Genomic DNA, 18084 nt, shown 5'->3' on the forward strand with positions numbered 1-18084 from the left:
TGAACTATAACACCACTGAATGTGGTGTACGTGGCTTAGATTAACTTTAATTTAGATGCTGGACTGCAAGGGAGTAGCCGGTTATACCACAGAGGGAACGATGCCTGGGACTGAGATGCGAATGTGAAACACTGTTACACGACTGGCCCTGCTTCAATTTCGAGCACGTCCAAGAGCAGGCAGCTCATTGACATATATTGTTATTATTTACAGACTGAAACAAGGTAAGCTTAATGCATCCGGTTATTTGTTTCATGAAACAGCTCGACAACGTTAGTGTTTTACATACACACCCACATAAAATAACATTTTGGCCAAAGGTTTCAGTGACGTTTTTAAAAAATCCAAGTATAGTTCAGTTTAAAATTTTTGGAAAAGCGTAAAACAGAGAAAAAAGGAACCCTATAGTCTTTATTTATTTTTTAAAATATTTTTGTTGCATTTCTTTTATTTATTTTTAAGTCTATTTATTTATTTATTTTTGGCTGCTTTGGTTCTTCGTTGCTGTGCACGGCTTTCTCTAGTTGCGGTGAGCAGGGGCTACTCTTTGCTGCGGTGCACAGGCTTCTCATTGTGGTGGCTTCTCTTATTGTGGAGCACGGGCTCTAGGCGTGCGGGCTTCAGTAGTTGCAGCACATGGGCTCAGTAGTTGTGGCTCGTGGGCTCTAGAGCAGGCTCAGTAGTTGTGGCGCACGGGCTTCGGTGTTCCGCGGCATGTGGGATCTTCCCGGACCAGGGCTCCAACCTGTGTCCCCTGCATTGGCAGGCGGATTCTTAACCACTGCACCACCAGGGAAGCCCAGAACCCTATAGTCTTTAGCTGTCAAAGCTACTTTCTCTTTTTATAAAAGAAAACTTTTTCCTGCTACATAAGCCTTTACTCTAGAAGTACTAAGTAAGAATTTTTCCTAGTATATAGAATTTATATTAGGTAATACGGAAGCTTAAAATAGTATATCCCAATTGAGAACTAGAAATATTCAATATGCAACTGCATAACCTCTATAATTAAGGGTTACAGCACAAAGCCATAGCCGTGAGTTCCTTTTATGGAATTCTCTGAAGATGTGAAATGGTATCTTTATTATAAAAGTTTAACCAAAGTTGTTTTCTAACAAATCACCAGCTCCTCTTCTATTGCAGCTCCATGACTTACTGTCACTATCTCTGAACTACGTTTATCAGGAGGTCACAGGTGCACACATTCATAATAAGCAGGTTACACCATCCGCCTCTGTATCCTGTTGATAGGACACCGGGGTCTTCCTTTGCTGTGGGTTGGGATGCTACTTCAAACCAACTTACAACTGCAGGGATATCTGCTCTTCTCTGATCAGTGGCAATAACAGGTCTGCTGCTCTATGATTTGGGGAAATTCTGCTCTTTTAAAGTTTGCTTTATTTGTTCAGTTTTTCTAGGATTTCTTAGCACTTCTAACCTACTCCCTTCTTCCTCACTTTTTTATCTGTGTTTATGATTCCAGTGTGTTTTAATACTCAAAGTCATCTCTTAAAGACTTTCCACAATTGAAGATACTATGAGCATTAGTTCCTTGCCTGATGTGGGACATTAATAAATATCTATTAAATATTGTTGAGTTTGTGAAACACAAGGCCTAAAAGCTAAGAGAAAGCTGGTCTCGCCCATCCCTCCACTCGCCTGCCCAGCTACTGTGTACCTACTGTGTGCCAGATACTGCCCAGTGTCAGGTCTACCACGTCACATGACCCTGGCCATCAACTAGGCCACAGGGTGTGAGCAGCAGAGAGGTGATTGTTTAATGTGAGGTAAGTTATAGGAAAACACACAGGGCTGCTCCTGGGACTGGGGTTTCCAGAGGCAGGGATGCAGGATGAGACTCGAGCAGGGCCCTGCTGAGGACAAGGCTGGAGGGAAGGAAGGACGGAGGACTCGAGGAACTGAGGGAGGCTCAGTGTGACTGCAGAGCGAGCATGAGGAGCGGGAGGGGAGGCTGGAGGGGTGGCAGGGACCGTCGGGCAGCCTCCTGCCAGCTGGCGGAGGATGCGGCCTGAATCTAAGAGCAGCAGCAGCCACGCAAGGGGTTCAAGAGGAAAGGTCCCTTCTGCTGCTGTAGGGGACGGGTGGGACGGTGGGCACGACGGGACAGGCAAAGGCGGGTAGGAGGTGTGCAGAACCGGGAGCCCAGAGGACCCGAGACTGCTCTCCTCTGAGGCGGGCCCTTGGCTGGCGTTTAGGAGGGCTCCCGCCAACCCCGAACTAGTAAGTGTGCGTCACTGTCCTTAGACTGTTCGTGCAAGTAATATGGTTCGTGCTGAACCCTGGCTTTCCTTCTGGGAGTCTGGAATTTGGGTGCATGCCAGGCAAAGTGTGCATACACGACCAGGCCCCCACAAAAGCCGGGGCACCGAGTCTCCAACTAGCTTCCCTGGTAGGCAACACTCCACGTCATCACAACTCATTCCCGAGGATCAGGTGCGCCCTACCCGAGTCCCTGAGAGAGGGCTCCTGGGAGCCTGCCCCTGGCTTCCTCGGGACTTCACGCCGTTGCTCTCTGCCTGGCCGATTTTGCTTTGTATTCCCTGGCAGCCATACATCACAGCTGAGAGTATGATTACGTGCTGAGCCTTGGGAGTTCCTTCTAGAGAATCACTGAACGGGGCAGTCTTGGGGACCTCGACACAGGAGTCTACTGGAGGAGCTCAGACAGGTGATAACAGCTGAAAACCGGGGAGGGACGGTGGGAATGTGAAGTGGATGGATCTTATAGTTAGGAAGCAGAAAGGAAGGAATTGACGGTAGACCGGTGACAGAGGAGAGAGAGTGACAGAACAGAGGTGACGCCCAGGTTCTACCCTCTTCATCCCTATATGCAGTGGCCTCTCAGGTGCTCTATTCTCTGCAGGTGCCTTGGGATTCTCTTCAAATCTCTGAGTGCTCAGCACACAGCTGTAATTGTTTATTTACCTGTATATCTGAATGGCTAGATTGTAACTTTCATTTGGTCCCCAATTCCTAGCACAATGGCTGAGAACAGAGAAGTTTTGGCATTCTTTTACTTGTACAGATTGAAACATCTACTATGAAATTCATGACATAAACAAATTTGAAAATTAACATAAACTACATATCTTTAATTTTCTCACTTGTAAAATAGCCAGAATGGTATCTATTTTCAGGTTCTTATAAATATTGTCACTGACTATAAAGTGACTGTTTGACAACAGACCTCCCTCATATGATCACTACTATTCTTGAGCTCTCTACTGAACTTAAAGGGAAAATTCACTCTAACACTTTTGATTAAACCTAAATACATGATTTACAATTGACTTGATTTCTTTCTGGAAACATTTGTTTTCCAGTTTCCTAATCATATACGTAGAAATTTGATTACTCAGGCAAATAGATAATAAAGCATAGTGACTTCCTCCCAGTTTCTAATGCACAGGAATTACAAGACACACAAAGCAGTACTTACTTTGGTATCGATGGCAAAGCCCGTTCACCTTCTGGGGAAAAAACAGAAAGAGAGAGATGAGATTCCTTCTATTCCTTTTGAAAAGATTATGTATAGAAATCAGAGAAAGAAGATGAGTCCTATTTCAGAATTTTAGCAATAACCCTTTAAAACGAAGTTGGTATACTGCCTATCTATCTTAGGTTTCCATGGCTTTATTTTCAGTATTTATGACAAATATACACTACCTGCAGGTGCAGACTATATAAAAGGTATTGCCAATCAAAACCAAATGCTAAGGGATAAACTGATGAAAGATATTCTTCCCAGGAGACTCTAGAAGATGAAGAATTTCTCATAATCAAAGCTAACATTCTTTACCAAAGAGTGAACGTCCTGCGGCAACACCAAAACCTGTGCAGGGAACACACAGAAGTCCAAAGGAAACAAAGCCACAGGTTGTGTTCCTGCAGGAACAGGGGCAGCCAAGGGGCCCAGCAGCCTCAGAGGCGTGGCCTGAAGTGTCCTGTGGACTCGACTTCGGGAGGTGCCAAGGCCCCCACGACGGTGGCAGACTCCCCCGTCACGGCTGGGCTCTGGCCAGTGCATCACAGGGAAGCTCCGGACTCTGCTCAGGGGCTGGGGAGATGCGCTCCCTCCCCTTCATCAGTGAACCAGGAAGCATGGAGGCCCCTGCTTTAATCTCTTTTATCGGATGAATCTGGTGGTAAACCCATCCCACCACTCCCCTCGCTCCCCAGGCCACAGGTTACCCTTGTCCAGGTCTCCCGTCCCTCCTCCTATGCCCCGGTCCCGTGTGAGTGCAGGCTAGGTCCCGTGTGAGTGCAGGCCGTACGGCCCTGAACACAGCATGATGCCCTCACACATTCCATCCCTTCAAAGATTCTCTTCCTTCTGGTGGAAGCTTCATCCCTCAATCTTTCAAAGCTCAATTCAAGCTCAACCTCCTCAAAGGAGCCCTTCCTGGAACACCCCACGTGGCTCTGGAGGGCCTTCCTGTGCTTCTGCTGCATTAGCAGAGCGCTTCCCACCTATCAGACAACTTAGAAGGTCAGACTTAACCTGCCCACAGGCCACCCCCACCCAGCAGAGGACCTGGCACTCACAGCCACTGCATAATACCCAATACACTGCAGAAACTTCATCCAAATTTCCTCACTATGACTTTTTCACATCCAAATTTCAAGCAAAATAACCACGTTATACCGTGAAGACCAAACTTAGAATAACTGGAAAATCCTGTCATTAGTTTATTACCCCATGGATGCTACCACCACCACCTTACCCACACTCAACACTGTCAATTAATCATACGGGCTTTCAAATGACACGTCCGTGTGATTTCTAGCTGTTTTACTCTCTCTGTTGAAATTTCTAATTCCTTGGAGAGAAAAAGGAACCAGATTATGAAATATTTGGTTAATACAGGCTTTATAAGAAGCTGGGCAGGAGTTGGAAGAAGGCTGAAAATGAGGTGATTAACAACTGAAGGAGCGTAAGAGAGTCAATTTTCAGGAAACAAGAACGTAGCAGAATATTGAGAAAAATGGCAACAGACACTGTGAGTAGCAGCATTATAAAAATCTCTAAGTTCTCACTAACTAAAATGCCCAGTTAGTTCTAGGAGCTAATTTCTGACACTGCTTTAAATTTATCAGTTGAATGAGTAACACATGCTTTCTCATGGCATTCATGTGGTCTCTTATTTCTCAGAATAAATTCCTTAGGATTCAGGATGCATCTTTGTATTAACCCACATTTTAATTTTCATTTTTAGAACTGAGGCTTTTCATTTTTGAATAAAATTTTTAATCTACTGTTTTTTAATTAAATAATCAATACAGATTCACTGTAACAAATCTAATCATAAAGGTCTATAATGTAGACAAGTTGAAGCCCCCCCGCCTTCACGTACAATTCCACCTTCCTTAGGGGTATTCATTGTCCACACTTAACGTTCCAGACTACCAGACTCCTTGTATGCTTATAAACACACACAGGTTTGGCTATACACACACACGTGCATGTAGGTTTCAGCACGGAAACAGGGCCAGCTCGTCTTTTCAAACAGCTGCATGGCATCTCACACTCCCTTATTTATTAGCTACTAGCTCCACCCCTGCAGACACCGGGGTCGTTCCACATTTTGTGCTACCGAAGACAGTGCGGCAGGGGCGCCGCATCAGTGGTTCTGTGGGGCTGTTTCCAGGAGGGGCCGGCAGCGCCAGGAGCAACCGAAAGCACTGTCCCAGCTCACGCCGACACAGTGGAGTGCGGAGGGCACTTCGCAACAGCCCCACCAAGAATGGGTATCACGGTCTTTCCACCCATCTAACAACAGGTTAACAGACACAGAATGCTATCTGTCACTGTCTGTGTCCATACGCTTACTGGACAGTGTACGTCCGTTCTTCTATAGGTGCCCATTTTTACCCTCTTATTCAATGAGCTAGAAGAACACTTGAAAAATAAGAGATTTTAATTCTTTATTGTATGTATTACAGATGTTTCCCCTTCTGTGTCACGGCTTTAAAAAGCACTTCTTTTACTAGTAGAAGCGCTTTCATACTTATGCACCGATGAACTCTACAGATTTGCTCTCCGTGCCTTCTGGGTTTTGTGTCAGGCTTAGGAGCAGCCCCACCCTCACAATGTGCAGTATTTACCACCATCCTCTGTACAGAAACCCTCCTTGAGAACGATGAAATTATGACCCTGATTCGCACAATTCTTTCCTCTGAGGAGAATTTTACTAAGATTGAATTTTACTAAGATTGAAAAATTGCTACTGAGCTTTCTTGCAAGTAAAGGAAAGGTCAGATAACGCCCCACAATAAGGGCCAAGGTCACACTGCGACTCTGCTGGAACCTGGTTCAGGGCATCGGACTTGTGACTCTTAGTTTTCTGCCCCAACGATACCACCTTTAAAAGAACTTTCTAAATTCAAAGCAATTATGGTGGATCACAGAGCTAACAAAGTGCACCTGGGCACATCAGACCTCAGGTGTAGAACTTACACGTCACTATAATTGTTAACACTCGCAAACGTGTATGTGCTCCCTACCATTAAGCAGTTTATAGTCTAGAGAGGACAGATGGGTACGTACATAATCGTTACTTAAAGTACATACCAGGAAAATGGTACGTTAGAGTTGTGGAAACGTGTTTCACATTTATTTGAAATTAAAAAAAAAACTAAATTAAAAAATGCACATGTGCTCTTGTCCACTTATTTCTGACTATAATCCATTAAAACATTTGACTGAAAATATTTCAATTAGGCAATATAACCTCACTTTAGGTATCTATTATAAAATAGTCATGTAATAAGTACATATGCTGTGATTTAGAATAAAGTAAATAAATTATCAGACTCAATAATTAATTCTATAAAGACAACATAAAATTGGTAACAACCAATGCCCTACTAGGTTTTTATGAGAAGCATGTTCATTTATGCTGTTTTCATATGAATGAAGAATTTAATGCATCTCATTTCATGAGATTTGATATCAAAATGTTTCTCCCTAGAGGGGAAAAAAAGCCAATTAAAAACCAACACAGAAAGATGTTAAAGCTTCAAACATTTAATGACTAATGTCTGAATGTTATTTTTTTGTGTACCAACAAATTGATGAAGAACATTTTCGTAAATCAGGATGAAATTTAAAAATTATTCACTAAAAAGAAGATAGGCGATATGGCACATTTAACATTTTTCATAGAATACTATCTTTATATGAAGCAACTTTCCCAAAACATTTAAATAATGTTTGCAAGGTACATACCCCCATTTAAAGCACAAAATGAAAACTCAAAAGCTCATGATGCAAAAATTTTAACTGAGAGTAGCCTTTAGATATTTCTAAAAGCAACTTCATTACTATATTTCACATAAAGAAAGCTATGATAAATACACACTATATTTTAGGAAAGCAATAAATGAAGAGGCTTTATTGGTCTGATCATAGTGGGAAAAACATTTTTGCTAGATTAGCCACACCCTGGAATCCATGCACTTACTGGCCTTTTGGTTCAAGGCTTTAGATACCGTTTTCAGAGCACAACACCCTGACACTAACTTTTAAACAAAGGTTCCAATGATGCCTCTGCTTCACACCCTCCCTCAACGCCCTCCACCTGCTGTCAGCACAGAGAACTTGACCGCTGGGCAGGCAGGGCTCTCTGCTGTGTCTACACTTGGAGCTCAGGGCTTTGTCATCTGCTTCCCTTGTGTGTCTCCACATACGCTTCCCCATTTGCTCACCGCTCAGTCGTCTCCGACTCCCTCTAGGGATCGTCCTACCCACAGATGGGAGTGCTGGCAGGGATCCTGTGTACCCACCTACCATGCTATAAAGTAGGTACCATTCTTCCATTATGGACGAGGAATCTCCAAGCCAAGGCTCATCCAGTGTGTAAAGATCACACTGAAACTAGCAGCAGCATTGCAACGACAGCAACACTGAAGTTTCTGACGCTGTACATGCCAGCACGGCCCCAAGCCACCTACACACAGGGCCGTCCCCCCACGACTACACAAGACAGGGACCACTCTTCGTGTCTTGTGGGACGGAACTGAGGCACAGAAAGTTAAGTACTTTGCAGATGGCATGCACTCATGATTTGAACCCATAGGTCAATACAATTCCAAAGTCCAGCTTTTTCCTGCTTTATTTCAGAAATCCAAATCCTCTGAAACACCCCATCTTACTGCCTTGCGAAAGGCTAAATAAAGAGACACAGTCATGTTTCTAAGGTTCATCACATCATGCTTAGAACTACTGCTCTAAGCTTTTGAGATCTATGAGAAAAAATAGGAAAGAGACTTTATTTATCATGAGTTACAAGAGATTTAAAAAAAAAAAAAATGACCCAGAACATAATCCCAAAAGTTTATTTAAAAATGTTAATGGTAACCTAGAAAATACATTAAGTATGTTGCTCAAAACAAAAGGGTCTAAACACAATGTTTCCTTTAAGCTCTGTCCAAACCCAGCTCTTAGGCTGTGAGCTGGGTCACTTCCCTAGAAAAGCAAGAATACGGATCCACTGGGCTGAATTATTCACTCACTCTTCACTTTCACAGAGCGATCTAGAAGGACTGCAGGCTGTGGGGTGAGCTCGGCTAACGATTCAGAGGGGGCGCTGGAACAGAAGGAGAGCTCACCTTTCTGGGGCCTGATGATGAAAGACTGCGTGGCCCCGTGCACCAGCCGGCAGTACCCGTCTATCAGGTCAGCCATGTTCTCGGCGATGGTCAGGGACGGTGCTGTCACTGTCAGAGGCTGGACAGGGGAGAAGACCCGGAGAGAGCTGTTATTGTTCTTTGCAGTAATCAAAGGGACAGCTGCGCTATGACATCAGATCTCTAGATACACTTGAATGCAGAGAGGAGTGGGAGCGAAACAAGATCTGTCGTAAGGTCTGAGTGAAAAAGGAAGTTTGATATTTAAGGATGTTATTCCTAGAATGTGTGACAGAAGGCAAACCCAGGCAAAAAAAGAAAAATCACTTAAACCGAGACTCCCTTTCTAGAATAAAAAGAGGTGAAAAAAACACTTCCCTTCAGAACGTCTGGTCCCTTAGGCACGCTCTAATTAAGAAAAGAATTTAGAAAATTAGTAAGCTAAAGTAGAGCTTATTTTAGAAACTAGACAAACGTGGAGTAAATTTTTATTAACCATCCATCGTAATTTTTCTGACATTAAAGAAAATTAGTGGAATTTCATTATTTTGAGCAGGCATAGCATGTTCTGCCTAAGAGCTTAGAAACCACACTTTTCAAATTAAACATGCAATTATGATAAATTTCCTAAAAACCTATCATTAAATGTTATCCAGGAGATAATCAAAGCTGTATTTTACTTTCAAACACAAGTATGTCCTAACTCATGTAGTCTTCATAACCTCCTTCCAAAGGGACAACTTATCTCACCTGCATTATCCTAAGTATTATTTGGGGGTAGCAAACAGAAAGGAGGACAGCCTGAAAATCATGGTGCAAACAAGAAATTACTGAGATATTTTCAGGAAATTTCAATTTGCAATACGGTTTCAGTATTTCATGGCATCACTTGTTTAATTCTGAGAACCAACTGCCTGGAGCCTAGGAACGCTGCGACCCCAAGGCAGCAGGAGCAAGAAGACGTGAGGAGCACTGAAAACAAGCCATCCCAGCAGGGGCTGCGGCAGAGCAGAGCCCAGGTGTGCGAGCGGGACCGGGCGAGCCCCCAGAACGGGCTTCGCCCACGAGTACACCTGCGTGTGCCGCCAGGCTGTGCAGACTCTTCAGCATGTGAGTATTCTCTGTCCGTCTTTCAGAAAGGTCACCTTATGCAGTATTTGCCAAGTGTTCATTTCTCGTGCCAGGCCTGCCTTTACTTTCCACACCACGTGCTGATTAAGAAGAGGCTCTGGGTCCAGACTGTCTGGGATGAACTCCATGTCTACCACCTACTAGGACCGTGGCCACCATCCTGTGCTTGGTTCCCTCATCTACAGACTGGGGGTAACCAAAGTATCTCAAAGTGCCTCTTCCGCTGGGTTCTGAGGATGCTGTGTGTTGCCCTTGGCTTCTGTGTTAAGTGTCGGACAGTGGGGACATATGTGGCAGAAAGTACCAGCTGCTGCCACGGTTATTTTCCTAATTATTACCCCCCAGAGAATGTCACATACTGCACAGTCTGGGAAATAACACTGTAACACAGTTTACAGAATTTATATAATTCTAAGAGGCTGATTTTCTTGGTAATTCATGATAATCTTCCAGCACCTCCACAATAAGGCTCCATTAATGTTTAAACCTGTTTCCTATTCTTGAGGGCATTTAATCATTATTATTTGTACCGTAGCGCTCATTACATTAGAGGAAGCTGTGATTCTGATGACCCATGAATACGTCACCTGCATCCAGAAACAATCGTCATTTCTACAACAGCGCTTTACTTTCGTCTTCCCACCATGACGCACGTGAGCCCTCCTTACCTCGGGCGCTCCTGCGATCTTCAGCTGCAGCGTCCCTTTCCTGTCCTTGTCTTCGCTGTTTGAATACTGAATGGTCTGCACTTGATTGAAGTCGGCCAGGTGTGTGGGCTTTGGGAAGAAAAGGCAAACACTCTGGACCACAGACGCAGTCCTCATGGTCCCAAGCCCACCTCATCCTCCTGAGGACGCCTCCCTGGACGGGATGTCTGAGGAAGCCAACTGTCCCTGTCGCCTGGGGGCCTTTCTCCCTCTGAGGAGTGGTCACGGACCTCCTAGGGCCCCTTGCTCACTTCACGGTCAGGGACGTGTCTGCTCTCTGCGCCCCTGCTGGCCGAGGGGCGCTCCATCCTCGGGGGCTGCACAGGCGGCCACCAGTCCCACATGATGCAGGACAGAGAAGGGGAGAAGGGAGTCCCGGACCTGACTCGCCCTCTGGCTGGGGGGGCCGTGTGAAACTGCTGGCCTGTGGGAGCGTTCTGCTCCTCTTCTCACAGGCGGAGGGACCTGTTCCCACTCCCAATGCACCCTGAGCTCGAACAAGTCTCTGAAACGTTCTCAAGTTCCAGAGTGTAACCGTGCTAGGGAGACGGCGGGTATCCAAAGGACCCGCCCCACACAGACAGGCCAAGAGAGACACTGTCCACTTTCCCAAGAGGAGTGAACTCTTTTTTCTTATGCAGACAGAATATGCCCATCCGTCTTTCATCCTCTACCATTTCATGACAACGACCGGTTTGCGCGAGACGATTCCGACAGGTTTATCCAAAACAATCGGCCTCGTTAGGACCTCTTTCTCTTAGAACATCACGGGTATCAGCCCCTCCCTGCCAAGCGCCCCACTCAGCACAGATTACGCCACTGGGACTGAGCCGGAATTACGGTTCCGAAGGGGACTCCTACCCCGCGCCCCTTCTCAGCGAAGCGTCTCTGCAGCACTGCTCCCAGGCACGGCTGTGCTCTGTCAGGCCCTGCGCACGGACACCCACGGGCAGTCCTCCATCCGCTGGGCAGCACACAGCACGGCCCCCACGCCCGGCCCTCTCTTGGCCTCTGTGGCCTCTGCCCTCATGGGCTTTCCTCCTCCTTCCCTGGCTCTCCTTCCTTTTCCTGGCTTCTCCCCTACTCAACCCACAAATGTTCAAGTGCCACAGGGCTCTGTGCTGGGCCCCGTTCTTCTCCCCAGCTGTGCAAGGCCTGCCCGGCGAACACCATCCAGTCCTGTGGCACAAGTACCATCTCCAGTCCTGAGCTCGGACTCAAGTATCCAACTCCCTACGTGACATCCCCGCGTGGACATTGGAGACAGACTGACCGCACACCCAGCACAGTCACGGGGACCCCCTTCCCCCTCCAGTCTTCCTCACTTCAACAAAAGCATCACCATTCAACCTGGTTCCTGAGTGGAAATATGAAGGCACGATTACTGACTCCCCTCCTTCCCTTACCCCATATCCAGCCCAGCTCCCAACACCCAGAATCCGTGCGTTTTCCCTCATCCCCACGGCCACCACTCCAGTACAAGCCACCGTCTTGCACGGTGCTCAGAATCCGTCCTGCAATTGTTTCCCAGCCAGTGTCCCTTCATCCGTGTTCGTCCTCTACACAGACAGCCCCCGGAAGCCAGGGAGGTACTTTAAAATGTAAATCTGGTCCTATTAAGTCCCCTGTAAAAACGGTATAATGCTAGTCAAAAGGAATCAAACACCCACCTGATCTGACCTCTGCCTGCCTCTCTGACCTAACTCCCCACCAGGACCTCGTCTTGATGGGATGTGCTCTGGTCTCAGTGGGGCAGGGCCATTCCCTGGGGGTTGTTTTCAGCTGACCAAAGAATGAGGAACATGAATAAGGACCAGGGCTGTGAGAGGCCATATAATGTGCAGGAAATTCCCACATGGTGAAAAACTGTCTTGTGTCCTGAATGGCTTTCAAACGTCCTGGTGTTTATTCATGCTGGTGAAAAACCTGACTCTAGAACCCACATCTATTTTGAAACACAAAGTATGCTCTGCATGGAATTTTCCAGGAATGCAACTTAGGTGTAATTCAGGGAATATTACACTTTCCTGTCTTTGGAATGTTACTATGAGTTGCTCACCATTTTGGAAAAGGACATCACCGAGGGCAATGCTAGTCTGATGTTTGAGCTGCTGGCACAAGGTACATACACTGTCATAGAGGAGGCCTGAGGGTCCTTCTAACACACTGGGGACCAAATATCATTAAGTCAGTGGTGACACATGAAATGAGAAATATCTCAATTAGTTTCAGTAAATGGTTATATTAAAATATTCCCATTACTGGCATCTTACAATTTAAAAAAATTTCCAAAGCACAAAAAGAAAGTTGAGTTATGGAAATTATTGTATTTAACTTATTTTTTATTCCTTCTTTTAACCCATTGTTTTTCTGACTCATTCTGACATTATCCCTCAAGGTCGGCCACATAAAAAGAATAAATTTTAAAGAAGTACTTAAAGGGAACAGCAGAAGGAAAGAATAAAAATAACCAAAAGATATTAGGAAAAGGAAATCTGTGAAGATAAATACTGAAATTAATGAAGACAAATAGATCAATGCTATAACCCTAACCGCTAAGCCTGTCCTTCAAAAGCAGCTGAAATAAATCCTTTGCAAATCTGAAAAGAAGAGACAAATCCAAATAGACAAGCTTAGGACTGAGAAAGGATATAGAAATAAAGTTACTGGAAAGATCATAAGAGTATCACGAGATGGAACTCCATGGCAACAATTTAAAAATGTAGAGAAGCAGATGAAACGCTAACAGTATGAATTACCAAAACTGACACAAGAAATGGAAAACCTGAATAGATCTATTACTACTGGAAAGGTTGAAAAAATGGTTAAACACCCACCATTGAAAAAGGCACCATGTGGTTACATAGATTGATTCTATCCACCTTCACAGAACACACAACTCTACCTTGACTTAAAATATTTCAGGCCACAAAATGATGAAAAGCCCCCTAATTCGCCTGATAAAATTAGTGTAACTTCTAATATCATGTCCTCATAGAGCTAATATAAAAAGACTAGATTGATCTCACTTATAAATAGTTGCAAAAATTCTATATATTAGCACATATAATAAATCACTATTTCAAAAGAATAATATAACATAACCAAGTAGGAGTTATTAAATGGCTCAATATCAGCACCTCTAATCAAGATAATATAAAATAATAACAAATTAAAAGAGAAAAAACCAGGATCATATCATTAAGGCTGAAAAAGCCTTCAGTTAAATTTAGTTGCCACTCCTAATAAAAATTCTAAGCAGAGAAGGGCATAATTTAGAAACATGAAAGATACTTTACTAAAGGGACTTTCCTGGTGGTGCAGTGGGTAACACTCTGCACCCCCAATCAGGGGGCCCGGGTTCGATCCCTGGTCAGGGAACTAGATCCCACACGCATGATGCAACTAAGAGTTCGCATGCTGCAACTAAGGAGACCATGTGCTGCAACTAAGACCCCACACAACCAAATAAATAAATATTTTTTTAAAAAAAAGATACATTACTAAAACCCAACATCAAAAATTATCCTAAATGATGACATACTTTTAACTGATAAATTAAAACCTAAAACAAGATAGGGATATCCTCTACCACCCGTTATTAAACATGATCTTCAAGGTGCCTGTGAATATGAGAACAGGAAAGAACTGCATAGATTAAAGAAAAAAGTTAAAACTATTCTTTTTTTGCTGATTACATGATTATATACCTACAAAATCTAAGATTCTAATAAAAAATGACTTATTAAATGAACAAGGTTGCTGAATATATGATAAACAACAATCAAGTATATTCTGCTATGCTCACAGTATGAATTTTAAATTGGAAATGGCCAAAAAAATTTTCCCAATAAGGCCAAAAACTCTATAATACTTATGAATTAGCTTAATACAAAAAATCAATACGAAAAGGACTATGACATCTTATTGAAGGATGTAAAAGAAGTCCTGAACGGGCTTCCCTGGTGGCGCAGTGGTTAAGAGTCCACCTGCCAATGCAGGGGACATGGGTACGAGCCCTGGTCCGGGAAGATCCCACATGCCGTGAAGCAACTAGCCCGTGCGCCACAACTACTGAGCCTGAGCTCTACAGCCCATGCTCCGCAACAAGACAAGCCACCACAATGAGAAGCCCGCGCACTGCAACGAAGAGTAGCCCCCGCTCACCGCAACTAGAGAAAGCCTGCGCGCAGCAAAGAAGACCCAATGCAGCCAAAAATAAATAAATAATTAAAAAAAAAAAAGAAGTCCTGAACAAATAGAAAGATATACCATATTCTTGGACAGATAACTAGTATCTACTTTCACAAATTAACAAACAAGTTGGAATCCCAACAGAATTTTCTGCTAATTCTGTAACTTTGGTTTTGAAAGACTAAACAGCCAGTAACAGCCAGGAAAGTGTACAAAAGAAAAACGATATATGCAGAAAGTGTACAAAAAAAAGATGACACAGGGATGCAGCACCAACCCAGAGCAATCCCATCTGGATGGAATCGGTACAGAAAGAGAGAACTGTGTCCTTGGACCAGAACAGAGGACCCAGCATTAGATCACAAAGATGGCAGAAATTCAACTGAGGTAAAAGATACGATTACTGTGCTGACACGGCTGGCTGCTCACTGGGATACCAACAAGAAGAGCAACAAGGGGGCAATGCCAGCAGCCAGCATCCTCTAAGTGCTTCCTCTGTGCAAGGCCTTCACCTCAACACTGCACACTCAGTACCCACTTAATCCTCCTACCACCCCTCTTAGGGAGTTGTAATCATTATTGCCATTTTGCTGACGAGGAAACACAAGCCGGCTGTGAAGAAATGGACTCAAAGTCACAAGGCCAGCATGAAGAGTGACCCGCTGGGAACCCCGGCTGCACACTCCAGAGCCCATCCTCCGGACACACCACAGGCCCACCTTGTACCATACACAAAATTCCACAGGGGCTAAATGCGAAAGGACAAAGAAAACCTTGCAAGAGAATACGAGAGACTACAAATCACAGAGAAGACAGATAACGTCACAGGGCTTTCTGAAGAGGTCGTGCCACTTTATACCCTCACAGAGTGTGTGAAACGTCCAGCTGTTCCACATGCCTGCCAACACCTGGAATTACACATCTTTTTCATCTCAGCCATTCTGGTAGATGTGTAATAGTATCGCACTGTGCATTTATCTGATGACTATGAGGCTGAACGTCGTTTCACTTATGTCTTAACTATTTGGACATCCTCTATTGGGTTGGCTGCCCTTTTCTTAGTGATTTTTTTGATCCTGGAAAGAGCCAGAAGAGGCTGTTTCAAAGGACATGCTACAAGTACAAATATACTTAAATTAGATGTAGAACTGAATGAAGAAATTAGTATCTAAAACTTCTCCAGATAAACTGTAACAACCCCATTCAGATCTCACCAACATATGTGCAATTTGTGTGATTCCTTTCCTTCCTGACTAAAGAATTTCAAAAACTTTCGACCTAGGCTGTCTCTTCCTTTCATTCCCTTGAGCAATAAATGCTCTGAAACGGAAAGCTTTAATGGCAGAATGATGTCTTTTCCAAGAGAATCCTCATTTCCTTATTTTGATTCCCCTTTGTCCACAATCAGGTCCGACGGGAGGTGTGTTCCACACAGGCCGCTCCCAAGACTTGTCCAAAGCACACTTACGTTGCAGCCCTTGTCTGTGAGGTAACTGATTCCTTCTTCGGGGCCAATCGCCAGCTCCACCGAAATAATCCAGCTTGACTTGAGGTGAAACAGGTGACGGCAAAGGTACCAGAAGGAAAAAGATATTTTAGATAAAGAACCATGGACATATTAAAGGACCAAAGGGGGGCTGGACTAGCTTGCTACTGATCTTTGTAACCAAATAATACAAAATATTTACAACTTCATGGTGCAGCATCTGCTGAGCCTAAGCAGAGACAGACAGACTGTGCTCATTCCAGTGGGTCTCAAGCCAATGGTTTCTTTGGGAAGATTATCTGAATAGGTAAACTAGCCCTTAGAGAACAGTTAATCAATGAATCGCTGGGCTGGAATAAAAAAAAAAATCTTAGGCATGCTATTAAAAAAGGATGGTTTTAGTCTCACGTTGACACATTTTCTTTTTGTATTTTTCCCACTGTAAAATGATAAAATATTCTCATGTTGTTAAAAATGTGACAAATTAGATTTCAATCAGAAATTTAGATATACATGGATAAGAAAAAGCAAAAGAAATCACACCTAGTCCCACCCTATTTCCAGGTCCCCATACTTACACCAAGGGCACACTTGAAGCATTCTTTATCAAATCTGTACACTGGGGAGAGGATCTCAAAGAATTTCAAAATACTTTCTTCTCTATTAAGGTTGGCAAACTGTCTAAATGTTTGTTGGATCAATTTTCTTAGTGTTTTGGCCTGCATGATAAAATTACAAACATCTTTTTAGAGCCAACAATGAGTAAAGACCACAGCAATAACAGCCAACACCAAGGAACATTTCTTGTCCAGCCACCACTTAATACCACCTCCGTTCACCAAATGTTGTATTTATCAGAGCTTTGTTTCTTTTTTTAAAAAAAAAATTATAGTAAAATACACATAAAATATACCATCGCAACCATTTTCAAGTATACAGTTCAGTAGTACCGAGCTTTATTTCTTAAACAGAAATTGGTAAAGCAATAATTGGCTTATTAGAACATGTGGTAAATAGGCATTAAAAATATAAGGGCTATATTCGCATGTGACCTGGAGTCGGCAAAGGAGGGGACATAAAGGCACTCACACATCCCAACCTGGGAGGGGAAGTCGACACACCCTTTCTGAAGGCAATTTGGCAATAAGAAATCAAAAACTTTAAAACCATAACCTTTGAGAAATTATTCTTTAGGAATGATGAAAGACTATGCAAAGATCCAGCAACAAGGAGGTTCAGCACGGAAGTGTGTAGAGTACCCCACAACCGGCCATGCACGCTGCAGTGTGTCTGCTACCCAGATGTCCTAAGACTGCTGTGCACATCCCATTGACTGACATGAAAATCCGTATCACAGTGCTACATGAAAAAATAAGACAAGGCAATCTGTTGTAGTGTAGATGCCTTTAAAAGTAGAGCACAGGATATGGGCCTCACACAGGCAGGCACACGCACCAACGCACAGTGAAGACAAACCAGCCATGCCTCTCTTCTCTGTGTAGTGGGATCACAGGTGATCTCTGGGTGCCTTTTCACTTATCTGAGTTTTCTATTTATAAACCATGAGCATCTGGATGGTGGAGGGTGGCGAGCCCACAGTCTATGGTGTGCCAGAGAGAGGAGTGTGGCCTGAGGGGGCCAGCGGGCAAAGGATGTGTGATGGATGAGGTCTGGGGAAGGGGGCAAGAGGATGCAGGCCACAGGAAGCAATTGGGTCCACCCTGGTGAGATGCAAAGCCCTGGGGCGGCCTGGAATAGGAATATTGTGATCCGACATAGGTTTTAACAGGAATACTCCGGCCGCTATGCTGGGAACAGTATGAAGGGAGCAGGAGAGGTCCAGTGAGATGCCACCAAAATAATCCAGGCGAGAGGTGATGGGACCCAGGCACTGCTGCACAAGTGTAGAAGCAGAAA

General features: G+C 44.2%; 1 protein-coding gene and 1 long non-coding RNA gene across 22 annotated transcripts in view; one reads left to right on the forward strand and one right to left on the reverse strand.

Moving 5' to 3' along the window:
• LOC309646997 overlaps positions 1 to 18084 on the forward strand; it is a 404605-nt gene that overhangs the window by 274618 nt on the left and 111903 nt on the right. The window lies entirely within an intron of this gene.
• The window catches only part of PTK2 (protein tyrosine kinase 2), a 254441-nt gene that overhangs the window by 92025 nt on the left and 144332 nt on the right, over positions 1 to 18084 (reverse strand). For all 21 annotated transcript variants that reach the window (XM_082433792.1, XM_082433790.1, XM_082433804.1 and 18 more), the window contains 5 exons: positions 16746 to 16886; positions 16150 to 16227; positions 10449 to 10556; positions 8632 to 8749; positions 3461 to 3491 (listed from right to left, as the gene is read on the reverse strand). In XM_082433792.1, the coding sequence (XP_082289918.1) occupies positions 3461 to 3491; positions 8632 to 8749; positions 10449 to 10556; positions 16150 to 16227; positions 16746 to 16886 (476 nt within the window). The remainder of the gene's footprint in view (positions 1 to 3460; positions 3492 to 8631; positions 8750 to 10448; positions 10557 to 16149; positions 16228 to 16745; positions 16887 to 18084) is intronic.

Source organism: Balaenoptera physalus, assembly GCF_965194825.1.
Source record: "Balaenoptera physalus genome assembly, chromosome: 17".
Lineage (NCBI taxonomy): Eukaryota > Metazoa > Chordata > Mammalia > Artiodactyla > Balaenopteridae > Balaenoptera > Balaenoptera physalus.